The sequence below is a fragment of the Gadus macrocephalus genome, chromosome 3, assembly GCF_031168955.1.
Source record: "Gadus macrocephalus chromosome 3, ASM3116895v1".
NCBI lineage: Eukaryota > Metazoa > Chordata > Actinopteri > Gadiformes > Gadidae > Gadus > Gadus macrocephalus.
Window position 1 is genome coordinate 13,315,096 of NC_082384.1, and position 12,718 is coordinate 13,327,813.

Here is a 12,718-nt window from a genome sequence, read left to right on the forward strand (position 1 = left end):
TTGCCATGGTTGCCAAGCCTCGGCCATGGTTGGCTAAACGGTCCTGTTATCGACTTGATAACCAGGAGGGTTTGGCGTCCTTTTGTGGGGAACAGGCTTGTGAAGTCACTGGGGTGGAAAATGGGCTAATTACACCAATTTGACTTGACCTGTGCTGCCGAGATTATGTGAAGGTCAGAACTCAACGGTAAACAATACAGTGCATTGGCGTCAAAGTCTGCACACCTCCTGTTTGCAATGTCCTTCTCGCTCCTCTTTTCAACCCCCCCTTTTTCTCCACGTCATACACATGTCAAGCCGTCTGTCCAAAGATAAGAAATAACAAGCTAAAGCACACATACACATGCGCGCGCACACGCACACACACACACACACACACACTCCCCCCCCCCCCACACACACACTCACACACATAAACATCAACACGGACACACACCTGAGAATGCACTTCTCTTCTTTATGGCCGTGCACTTTGACCGTGACACCTGCAGCCTTACAAAAAAAAATTGGAAGGGGGAGAGAGAGAGAGACAGAGAGAGAAACAGAGAGAGGGGGAAGATAGAAAGAGAGAAAGAAAGAGATAAAGAGAGAGAAACGAGAGAGAGAAAGATGAAGAAAGAGATAAAGAGAGAAAAAAGACAAAGAAAGAGAGAGAACAAGAGAGAGAGAGAAAGAAAGGGGGAGTGGGTTTTGTAAAGATACTGTCTCTTCTTCTACGTGCTGCGAGCAAAACAATTAGTGTCGGCTGGGATCTTCAACCCAAGCCCCCCCTCCCCTGGTCGCTCGCCCTCCCTCATTCTCTCTCTCTCTTTCCCCGTCTCCCTCTCCTCTTCATTCTCTCTCTCTCTCATTGTATATCTCTCTCTCCCTCCTTCTCTCTCTAACTCTCACTCCATCAGGTCCTCCTCCCATCACTCTTCCCCTGGCAGAGCGCAGGGAGCAGACTCTCTTCTTTGCAGCAAGAGGAGGAGGAGGAGGAGGAGGAAAAGACTGGATGAAGGAGGGAGAAAGTCAAGGAAAAGCCACGACAAAGACAGGAGGAGGAGGAGAAGGAGGAGGAGGAAGAGAGGGAGGAGGAAGAAAGCATAAAAGTGGAGGAGTGAAGTTCTGCAGATGTGTTCACGGGAGCGTGTGTGAGGTTGAGAGTTGGACGGAGTCAAGGAGACAGGATACAAGAAAGGGGAGGAAGAGCGGGTCACAGAGGAGAGGAGGATAAGAAGAGGAGGAGGAGGAGGAAGGGGTAGTTGCTTGGAGGGTGGGAAGGTGGGGGACACCTTTTTATTGTAAACATTTCTTTGGTGGAAGCGTTTTGGGAGGCTGTGCAACACCGGTTGCCTCCTCGCAGAATCCACTCCTGTCCTCTCCTGTCTCTCTCTCTCTCTCTCTCCATCCCCCTCTCTCTCCCCTCATCTCCCGCCAAGCTCCCGCCGTGGGGTCTCAGCTCTCCGTCTCCCTCCCCCCCTCCCTCGCTCCCTACCTCCCCCGCACCCTGCTGGGCGCCTCGGAGCTGCTGCGCGCCGGGAGGATGTCTCGGAGTCGTCGCAGGGACTCGCCGCCACCGTCGCCGCCTCCTCCACCGCTGCTGGGAGTGCGCAGAGTGGGCGAGATGGAGCACGAGGAGGACGACCGGCCGGAGCGCGCGGAGCCGCTGACCGACGCGGAGCGGGAGATCATCCAGGACACGTGGGGGCGCGTGTACGAGAACTGCGAGGACGTGGGCGTGTCTGTGCTCATAAGGTGAGAAGGCAGCGCGCTCGAAGCCTCGCGCTCGTGTTTTTTTGGTCGCTCGCGCGGGCGACATAGTCCGTCTCTCTCTCTCGATGATGTCTTATGCCTCGTCCGTGGTCAGATATAAAGCAGTGGGTGTTCCATCGGGATGTCTCTGTGGTGTTAGTGCGTAACGTGAAATATCGAGGTCACCATTTAATATCCTCTTGGCTGACACTGGCACAGGCTCAACGCCTCGAGATGGGTTCTGAATAGGCTACTAAATATGGATTGAATAACTGTTTAACATATTTTTATATTTCTATCAAGTCATTAAGTGGATGGAAATATAAATATGCAAATTGTATTAAAGATTGGATCTTTTCTGGTGCTAGAACAAGATCCTATCCAGCGCTAATTATAACGCAGCCTGCAGAAAGTCCTCTCTTTATTATGAAGCTGCACAACTGGGTTAGAATCGCTTTACTACGCACGGGGTGTGCTTTCAGATAGAACAGATATAACAGTCTGATATGATGATATGACACACAGGCATGCAATTAAAATTGCAGAAATGTCGAAAACCTTTGATTTTTTTACCAGCATTTGTTTCCTCATCCGCTGTTCTGCAGGAGGCAAATAGACCAAATATAAATCCTGCTGTGATGCTGATAAACATTTGAATAATAGTTGTATTGTGCTTAAGGCCTACCATACACAAATTGCATATTAAATGTCTAAATCAGCAATAGAAAATGAAAACCAACTTTATAGAGATTACTCCTTGGATTTTCATGTTGTAGTTTAGGTGTACGGACTACATTTGAGTTGAGCTATGGTCGTAGGTATATTGTCTTATTAGAGGTACAATAGTGAGATGTTGAGATATCGCAGTGGTATTTATTGTTAGACATTCTTGACGTTGAACATCTGGTTCCAGTTCAAGTGGATCCGTTTAATCCCCCCCTCCACGCACGCACACACACACACACACACACACACACACACACACGCACACACACACACACACACACACATCATCACAGTTTAAGTGGCCTTGTTAAAATGAGCCGTGCGTCGTAGCTAGGACGACTGGAATGAGTGAGAGCAGCGTGTCTCTGTCCCAGGGTATGAGAACCTGTGATGGAGAGAATCCAAAGGGACTATTATTATGTGTGTGTGTGTGCGTGTGTGGGTGGTGCTCCCACATGCATGCATCCATTTCTGCGTGCGTGTGTTTTGGAAGTGCGTGCATGCATGTGTAAGTAAGCTTAGTGTGTGCACGTTAAGTGGTGGGCATGCGCACGTATGTGTGTGTGTGTGGGTGCGTGTGTGCTTTCTCCATCCATGCAGTTGAGTGTGTGTGTGTAAGCCTTGTGTCCATATTGTTGTGTGTATGTGTGTCCCTGTGGGGTTAGTCTGTATGTGTATATGGGTACGTGTCCATGTGTGTGTTGGCTCCAATCTGTGGATGACGGCAACAAGCTTTGATCCTTCCATGTCTCACTCACCATCTTCTCTCTGTTCTCTCTCTCTCTCATCTTCACTGCTGAACCCCCTCTCCTCCTTTTTTTTTTTTACCTTTCTCTTCCCAAAAGGACCCACACCATGTTTATCTTTTGTCATGGACACAAGGAAGTCTGAAATCAGTGTCACTGTGATAATCAGGCGAGGAACCAATGTTAGAACACACAGGGGAACATTTCTTCTGGTTCTCTGTGTTTGGATACTGGTTTCACTTTGGCCAGTCATCAAACGAGGTTGGACCAAACCCGTTGACCTTGTATGGCATGAAACAGGCAAGGGAAAAATCCCCAGAGGGAAAGAAATATGAATTATTGAGAAGGGAGACAGAAGAGGTTTCAGGACGGTTAGGAGTTTAGAATGAACAGGGAAATTGAAATAATGAAAACAACGTAAAGAACCAGAATACAAGGCACCCAAAGTAAAAGGTTGTCTCCTGCCATTCAAGGTACTGCCCAAAAAGCCACGGAAAATCGTATTACCATTTCTTTATTTAATTTTAAATGATATACACGATGAAGACACATGCTGAGAAGAGATGGACCGATGTCAATTCTGGTGTGTCTAAACTAGACTGGTGTGTGTGCGCGTGTGTGCGTGTGTGTGTGTGTGTGTGTGTGTGTGTGTGTGTGTGTGTGTGTGTGTGTGTGTGTGTGTGTGTGTATGTGTGTGTGTGTGTGTGTGTGTGTGTGTCTATAAGTTACCTAATCTTACCCCATAGGCAAGAGCCTTGCATGGCTGGCTTTCTGCCTCTCCAATCCTGGCGCATTACATTCACCAAGTGAACACTTGATCTAAATTTCCATGCGTGTCCGTTTGCTCGGATGAGTGGACAGAGTAGAACAGAAGAGCTGTGTCAAATACCCTGGGCTGATGTCGCCAATGCGTTCAAATGCAATTGCACCAATCAAGATCGAGAGCCCCTGCAGCAGAATACTGTAGTACATGCATGATGCCGTTTATTACGAATGTGATAAGAAGTCTCAACGCATGGCTAACCTTTGAGGCATTGTGCCCCTTTTTGTGGAATGCCAATACACGAGGAGGAACCATAAGGATTGGAGGAGGGACTGATTGATTACATAAAAGGCCACAGCTCTTCCTCCGCCTCTGGCCTCTAATACTAATACTTGGATTATACAAGGATGAGACCGAACACTGCCCAAGTAGTCTGAGGGAAAAGGCGGCGGAACGGGGGTCTAAACAAGCAATCAGTATGCGCCCTCACAAGCGTCTAGTGCAGACGCTGTTCTTCAGCCGCCACTGAAGATGGATCAAGGTTGGTCAAGTCTGTTCTGCTGGAGGGGGGGCAGACCCCTCACAGGCCAATCAGAAAGTGATTAACAGGCCCCACTAATGGCCCCCCTCCTCAGCTTTGATGAGTTCATTTAAATGCAGGGACAGTTTTCCGGACTTGTTTCATATTCTCAGTCAGCGGGGTTCGTGTGTCACATGGTGAAGGTAAAGGGGTTCCCAGCCTGCCTCTGTGGTGGTGTCAGAGGTGCACATGGGATAACACTGTGTTTGCCTCCACTCATTCGTACCGTCATCTTGATTAGGAATGGAAGTTATGTGTTGCTTTCTGTTCAGCCGTTGAAAAGTCAGTGTGCGCTATACAAACACCTGTGGGCTACACACTTGCGCAAAATAGGCAAACATTTGACAAGGTTCCAAAATCACGCTGATATTCTCATTGAAGTATTGCGCCACGTAAATATTTATATTCTTCAGACATTCTGTCCTCTCTTTGTGAGACTGTCACACAATGGTATACACTACGCTGGACACACAAAAGCTGTGAAGAATGAAAAAAATCCTCCCATTCTCCTTGTCTGGTGATATGGTCTTTGAGCCTTTTATTCATCGGGTCCTGACCATCCGCCACAGTGGATTCATTGTTTATCAAAGCATTACGAAGAGGCAAACTCCATGCGAGGGAACATTGACTGAGTGACCTTTTTGTCAGGAGGAAAAGCAAAGGCCCTCTTCTCGCTCTCTTCAAAGCGACACGGCTAACTTTCATGTTTATCTACTCAGCCCACCAGCCAGCAGCACCGTTTGTTATTCTTCCCGCAAAAGGGACGAGAGAGAGAGAGAGAGAGAGAGAGAGAGAGAGAGAGAGAGAGAGAGAGAGAGAGAGAGAGAGAGAGAGAGAGAGAGAGAGAGAGACAGAGAGAGAGAGGGAGGGAGGGAGAGAGAGAAGCAGAGCAATCACAGAACAGGCTAGTGTGGCTTCTGGCAAGACAGGACCTGAGCTCACCTGCTGTGTCCAAAGGATCTGAGGAATGGTGAATTTAGCGTAGCAAGCCAGCGAGCCCAGGGCAACTCAAGCTCACCCCGAAGTATCCAAATGAGTGTGAGTGTATATGTATGTATGTGTGTGTGTGTGTGTGTGTGCGTGCGTGCGTGCGTGCGTGTGTGCGTGTGTGTGTGTGTGTGTGTGTGTATGTGGGAGTCAATGTGGTTTCAATGTGTATGTTTTGTCTGTAATATCTGCCCGTGTACGTTCATAAACATAAATATATGGCCTGTTAAGCCCTTTGAGTCTTTACTGGTGATTAAGGGCTATACAAATGAAATTGAATTGAATTGAATCACCATGCTCAGGCTCTTCAGATCCACCTCCCCTCACATCCCGGTCCAGCAGGCCAGATGCGCACTTCTGGTGTCCTTTCCCCTAGCACGTCAACGTACGTTATCCTCCAGGCCCCTCGTGTGGCACTATTAGCGTGGGTTCCCGGAGGACAACATTTTAAGAGATGAAGTCAGGAGGAAGCAGGCTATGGCCGACAAGCCCCAGGAAGTGGATGGTGTCTGTCTCGCCGTCAGGGGAGTTGACCTTGGCTCAAGTGTGCTACTGTGACCCGCTGAGTGCTTGAACTAGCTTCTCAGGAATGCCATATGGCCTCAGAATGCAAATGAATTTCCCTCGGTGGGTTATAATTATTGATGCACCAAATGCCGCCTTGAAATCTACAAAGGACATGATTGCTGGGAGGTTGCCAGTCCGCCAGAGAATCCTCCTGCTGAAAGTTTTGGCAGGAGCTGAGCTGCAATTCACTCTGTAGTGGTCAGTCCTGGTTAGGTCACCAGGCTTTGGGATCCGGATGATGTTGACAAGGTTCCACTGGTCCGATGGATCTCTGGCATCGTAGGCTGGGTTGATGAAGTCCAGTTCGATGTTGTCAACTGGAACATACTTCAGCACCTCTGGAACCCCTCCATCCTGACGGCAGCTCTTGCCACTCTTCAGGGATGTGTTTGCCTTCTCGTTCTCTGCCTGTGTAAATAGTCATCAGTAGGGAGGTCTTTGAGAATGTGGCCAATTTTCTTTGTGTGTTATTCTTTCAAATCTTTGTTTGAACAGAGGTGTGGTGTCATTTTGTTCATGAACATAAGCTCTGCAAGCTATGTCTCCCATGACTTGTGTCTAACTACTATGGAAACTTTTTATATTGTCCAAGCCTGCATACACTACACCTCTGTTAATGAAGTTGATGTGAGCACCCGGACATACCTCACTAAAGCTCTCAAACAAAACAAAACCATCATACTGACGCATCATACCACACAACGACTCACTTCTCTCTCTCTCTCTCTCTCTCTCTCTCTCTCTCTCTCTCTCTCTCTCTCTCTCTCTCTCTCTCTCTCTCTCTCTCTCTCTCTCTCTCTCTCTCTCTCTCTCTCTCTCTCTCTCTCTCTCTCTCTCTCTCTCTCTCTCTCTCTCTCTCTCTCTCTCTCTCTCTCTCTCTCTCTCTCTCTCTCTCTCTCTCTGCTTACATTTACCCTGGAGGTAGCAGAAGGAAACAGTCTCTTGAGATCTCCCTCCATGTAAACAGTGGTGAGAGTTCCACAGACGTCAGAGTCATCAGTCACAGTGTTATTGTCCTGTCCTCATAGTCAGAATGGAAGTGACAGAGCTTTGCACATTGCAGTGTATGATTAAAAACAAAATTGGACCTGGTGTGGTATTGCTGGTAATATGTTCACAAAACTAAAGCAGTATGAAGCCTCTCAACTATAATGAAAAAATAATAATGTTTTATCTGTTGGATCTGCCATCCATAATTGATGCCCAGCAGCAGTTTCATGTTTTGGTTTCGTTGATGTTACTTGAAAACTCAAAGAGTGTTAATTAAATCAAAGTTAAATCAAGCAGCCGTGCTGTTCACTCTGTATACCTCATCACACACTCTACATGTACGCTTCAACACAACGTGTACTTAATAACCACTATACATACACATACAACCACGTCCACTAGCTAAAACACATCATTGCATTATTTGAAAGAAATTCATTTGAATTTGTGTGCTTAATTTTATTATTTACATTTAAGAATTTTCTTTGCCAGTCCATGAAATCATCGGCTGCCAAAATTATGTTTTTCAGTTTGAATGTGCACATTAGTCATTTTTGCAGGCTATATGATATTTTTATATATATATATATATATATATATATATATATATATATACAGTCTGCATGAACATAGTAATGCAGATAATTGTCAATTGTTGGTTTAAACATTTAACTTTCAACCAACCAATAAGATAGAGGACGATGTTTGCAAAGGGTTGTAATTTACATATTGACCTCAACAAACATATTGCTAACAAAAAAAAAAACTAAAATCAAGTTTATTTCAAATGAAGTAAATTGCATTTTTTCCATGTCTGGCCTAAGAATTTAACATTTACAGTCCCAGTTATTCAGCTTGCCGTTTGTTGGCCTTCAGTTCTTCCTCACCTCACAGGAAACCATTTAATAACCTAACCTTGTTTTGTTTGTTCCCGTTCCAATCTCACGCTCTCTCTTCCCTGCCAAGCCTCTGAGGCTTGGCTCACGCCGTGCTCAGCAGAAAATCAGCCCTGATAAGAAAAGTGCTGTTCGCTCATCGAGGTCTATGGAACACCTGCCTCCAATTACACTCAACAAGACTTAACAATCTTATCTGTTGTCTTCTCATCAGCACTACTTCACCGTTTCCCCAGCCTGCCAATCACCCCTCGTTGTAGCCATGGTGCCCAGGGATGTCTTTGGTTCCTCCATCAGTCAAGAGGGAGGGGGGAGAGAGGAGAAAGAGAGAGAGAGGGGGGGGGAGTGAGGATAGTTGAGAGGGAGATGGAGAGAGAGGGCGATGAAGAGGGGAAGGGAGAGAGTGAGGGGGGTGGGAGAGAGAGGAGAGTGGGAGAGAGGCAAGATGGTTAGGATGAGAGGGGAGGGAGAGGAGAGAACGAGAGTAAAATAGTGAGAAAGAGAGAGCGAGGGATAGAGCGAGAGATAGAGTGAGAGAGAGCGAAAGAGAGAGAGGTGATAGACAGAGAGAGAGATAGAGAGAGAGATAGAGAGAGAGAGAGAGAGAGAGAGAGAGAGAGAGAGGAAACGTAAACATTTGAGTGGAGTATTATCATATAAAAGGAAGCCAGCGTGAAGGATCTTAATTGGCTCCTGGTTATTTAAAGCCTTGCCATTGGCTCGGCTCTCCAGAGCTTGCGGCAGCCTGTCGGTCCCATAAGGTGACCGGCGAAAGGAGCAACGTCTACTGCGCGAAATGTGTAACACAATGGCTCCATAGCCTCGGGACATTCATCTCCCAAACGGAGGGTGCCTCAATGGAGCTTGAGTGCTCATCAAACCGCCGCCAAGAGTTCCTGTTTTGCTTCGAGACGACTCTTTGCCTCGCCTTCCTCCAGGTTTCTAATTAGCTCAGCCCCATCAGGTTTCTAATTGGCTCAGCCTCGACCTGATGCAGGTTCCTAATGGGCTCACCCTCTCCAAGTTCCTAATGGGCTCACCCTCTCCAGGTATATGACGGGCTCTGCCTCATGTAGAGGACCTGTGTAAAGAAAGGGACTGAGAGATGTGTTGGTGGGGGGCACAAAGTCACCGAGAGGGCATCTCAAAAAGTTTGAGATCCGATACCTGACCGCACCTCACGCTTCCGTCACATATTTGTCCCTCTGATTAATGCTAAAGCATTTTGTTATAGAAAGATGGAGACGACCCCCATCGCAGAGCCTGCAGCTCTGACTCCACGAGAAAATGACTCGTTTTATTAAATGCTATTTTCTGTTGTTTTCCTATCTGTGACCTTCTCTTTTAATTAACCTTTAACATCATTACTCGCACTTTTCGGCTTTATTTCCTTCCTTTAGCGATCAAGCCATTTGGTCTTGCCAAAAACATGGCTATGGTCAGTCTCGATTGAATGTGGCTTCCACTTTGCATGGCGAATCAAAGCGCTTGTGAAACTATGGAAGCAGCTCCCATGGGAACTAAAAGCTCCTGTTCTCTCGCTCTCCTCCGTTCCCCCAGGTTCTTCGTGAACTTCCCGTCGGCCAAGCAGTACTTCAGCCAGTTCCAGGACATGGAGGACCCGGAGGAGATGGAGAGGAGCTCCCAGCTGAGGCACCACGCCCGCCGGGTGATGAACGCCATCAACACCGTGGTGGAGAACCTCCACGACCCGGAGAAGGTGTCTGCTGTGCTGGGTCTGGTAGGCAAGGCCCATGCCCTCAAACACAAGGTGGAGCCCATGTACTTCAAGGTGAGGACCTTCACTTGGCAGGCAGCTGTCATGCATAGCGACCGTGTATGGATGACACGCAAGGGTACTTCATGGAATACATAGCTTTAGTACTGCCACCCTTGAAGAGTCTTGAGTCTATGCATTTTAAAGGACCACAATGGAAACAAGCCTTTGGGCTTTATTGTGTTTTTCAATCCTTTTGAACACTTTTGTTAGTTGTTGTTCAATAAAGATTTCAATCAATGAGCAACCTTCCTAACCTCCCCCCTCTCTCCATCCTCCCCCCTCTCTATCGCTATGTGTGTGTCTCTCTGTGCATCCTTCCTCTATCTTTCGATCTCCATACCTTCTATTTATCTCTCTCTCTCCCTCCCTCCCTCCCTCCCTCCCTCTCTCGCTCCCTCCCCCTCTCTCCGTCCCTCCCTCTCCCTCCCATGCAGATCCTCAGTGGGGTGATGTTGGAGGTTCTGTCAGAGGACTTCCCTGAGTATTTCCCCGTCGAGGTGCAGGAGGTCTGGAGCAAGCTGATGGGGGCGCTGTACTGGCACGTGACGGGCGCCTACACTGAGGTGGGCTGGGTCCAGGTGTCCAGCTCCGCAGTCTGAGTGGGAGGGGGGGGGGGGGGGGGGGGGCAGTGTGTGGTGTCTTGGGGGGGAAATGATGAGTATAGGTGGAAAGAAGATATGTTATGTTATGTTATGGAAGGATGCCTTGACGTACGAGATTGGAGGTGCATGGGAGGGGGGGGGTTGGTAGAGGCTGGGTCTAAAGTGTAACAGGTATCGATTTTTCCAATGTTATCTATGAAAAACAAAGTGTGTTTCTGTGCGTGTGAGTGTGTATGTGGGGCATTGTCATTTGAAGGAGCGCTAGAATGGGATGGGATCAGTATGTCATTTGTTTTTAATGGCCAGGTAATGTGACCATGCAGCTGCAGACTGTTAATAGAGTCTCTTCATGTTTTACTAGAGTAACCCTGCTAGTGTAAACCTACTAGTGTACCTATATTAAGGGACACCCCGCTCAACCCGCCACGCTCCCTATCTCTCCATCGATGGGCAGTGTGTGCTTAACATCTTGTTTACCTCTACCGAGGTGTTGTATTCATAGAAGTGTATATTGGGCAAGTGTTCCTAACTCCTCTGGCCTTTGTTAGGCATTTGTTGTCTGCGAGAGGGCTGCTTTGCTTTGTCTTAAGCCTCTCCACAAAAAATGCATTCGATTCCGTTCATACTGCCCTTGCTGTCTTTCCACGGACACTTGAATTGACCATACAATGTGTGTGTGAGAGTGAGTGTGTAGGTGTCTGCGCACAAACTTTTGTGTGTGTGTGTGTGTGTCAATGTGTGTGATCACGCGCTTCTGTGAGTGTGTGTGTCCGTGTGGTTGAATATGTCAGAGTAGGGAATGCAAAGAGCCACCACACCACATGCACACACACAGACAGACACACTTACACTTAAACTGTTGCATCGGACCTTCACTATACTAATATTTATCGGACTGTCGGTTGGTTTACCTCTTTAAATCTCCATCACAGAGACGCGATGAATGAAAAGCTTTTTACAGTTTCTCTTCTAATATGAAGTCACAGCAACATCTAACAAAATCAAAGATCCATAACATGTTTCAATATTACCTTTCTGTAGTTGTCTCTAATTGTTAATGAACTGATCATCATTTTTTTTCGTGCATATCAGCCCATGATACCAAACTTTACTTTGTGCATCAACTAATCTTATTTTAAATTACTCACTGGGCTAAACTTACCTTATCTTCTTGTGTGTAAAACTAGCTGGAGCAAAAACACAAGTTAAGTGATGTAATTGGAGACTAATTAAAGCCTACACTATAGAGTTAGGATCTATTTACAGAACACGATTGCCAACAGCATGGATACGTCTGCACATTATTTCCTGGAGGCTCCACAACTAATGGCACACATTCATTATCCACAAATTAATCTGGTACACTAAATACTTTGAATAGCATAAAAGTTCACCACAAGGCTAAAAATAATCTTTAAATATGCTGCATTTTACATACTATGTAAAACTATTATGTAGAATGTATAAGGCAGATAACATGAAATATATGTTACTTTACTTTCATTTTAAACTAAACAAAGATCCCATCAAAGGGCAGCAGCATCAGTAATATCTGTTAGCCAGGGTGCTTAGTGCTCAACTGCTCTTCCTGGTCAATCCCCAAAGAGCCACAGGAAATGTGTTTAGGATGGACATTAGATCGAATCGCCCGGTCGCTGCAGCCAAAGTGACGTCCACGTGTCTCTCGTGTACCACCTGGTACCCCCCTCGCCAGCCCCAAGCACACAAACACACCACCAACACGGCCCTTTACCATCCCTACCCCCACACCCCTCCACTATCGACCCCACTGCCACCAACACCACCTCCTCCTCCTCCCCTCCATCCACCACCACACCATCACCCCCACACCCCTCCACTATCGACCCCACTGCCACCAACACCACCTCCTCCTCCCCTCCATCCACCACCACAGCTTTCAGCACCAACAACACCACAAACCCTCCACCACCACCACCACCACCACACCATCACCGCTACACCATTACCATCACAACCCTCCTTCACCACCATATCCCCCCCAACATCCACTTCAACCACCAGCACCAACCCCGCACTACCGCCACCACCATATCCCCTCCCCCACCACAGCATTCCCTCCCCCACCACCACAACCACTCCACATCTCCAATGGCAACACCCCAACTTTAACCACCAACACTCCCCCCCCCCCCCCCCCCCATCAGGGTCAGCATCTGGCGGTAACGAGTGGCGGTAATGGCAGAGGTCACGTGACCAATCAGCTGCTCTATGGCACCCGACGCTGCTGCGTCGATGGCGGCAGCAGCTCTATTTAGAACAAAACAAAACAATTACTGCGGGACAGATGGTCCGCGCGTCTCCTGTC

General features: G+C 47.5%; 1 protein-coding gene across 1 annotated transcript; it reads left to right on the forward strand.

Annotated features, from left to right (window-relative positions):
- The first annotated feature begins 765 nt into the window (after nt 1-765).
- Nucleotides 766-12,422, forward strand: cygb2 (cytoglobin 2). The gene is made up of 3 exons (XM_060047355.1): nt 766-1,737; nt 9,550-9,781; nt 10,204-12,422. Exons 1-3 carry the CDS (start codon nt 1,526-1,528, stop codon nt 10,366-10,368), a joined length of 609 nt encoding a protein of 202 aa, XP_059903338.1. The 5' UTR covers nt 766-1,525; the 3' UTR covers nt 10,369-12,422.
- The last annotated feature ends 296 nt before the right edge of the window (nt 12,423-12,718 follow it).

What these genes read in the sequence shown, in the direction of transcription:
- cygb2 (XM_060047355.1), top strand. Translation starts at nt 1,526, where the DNA reads ATGTCTCGGAGTCGTCGCAGGGACTCGCCGCCACCGTCGCCGCCTCCT. An exon ending in GGCGTGTCTGTGCTCATAAG is followed by an intron (nt 1,738 to 9,549) that starts GTGAGAAGGCAG and finishes CCGTTCCCCCAG; the next exon opens with GTTCTTCGTGAACTTCCCGT. An exon ending in TGGAGCCCATGTACTTCAAG is followed by an intron (nt 9,782 to 10,203) that starts GTGAGGACCTTC and finishes CCTCCCATGCAG; the next exon opens with ATCCTCAGTGGGGTGATGTT.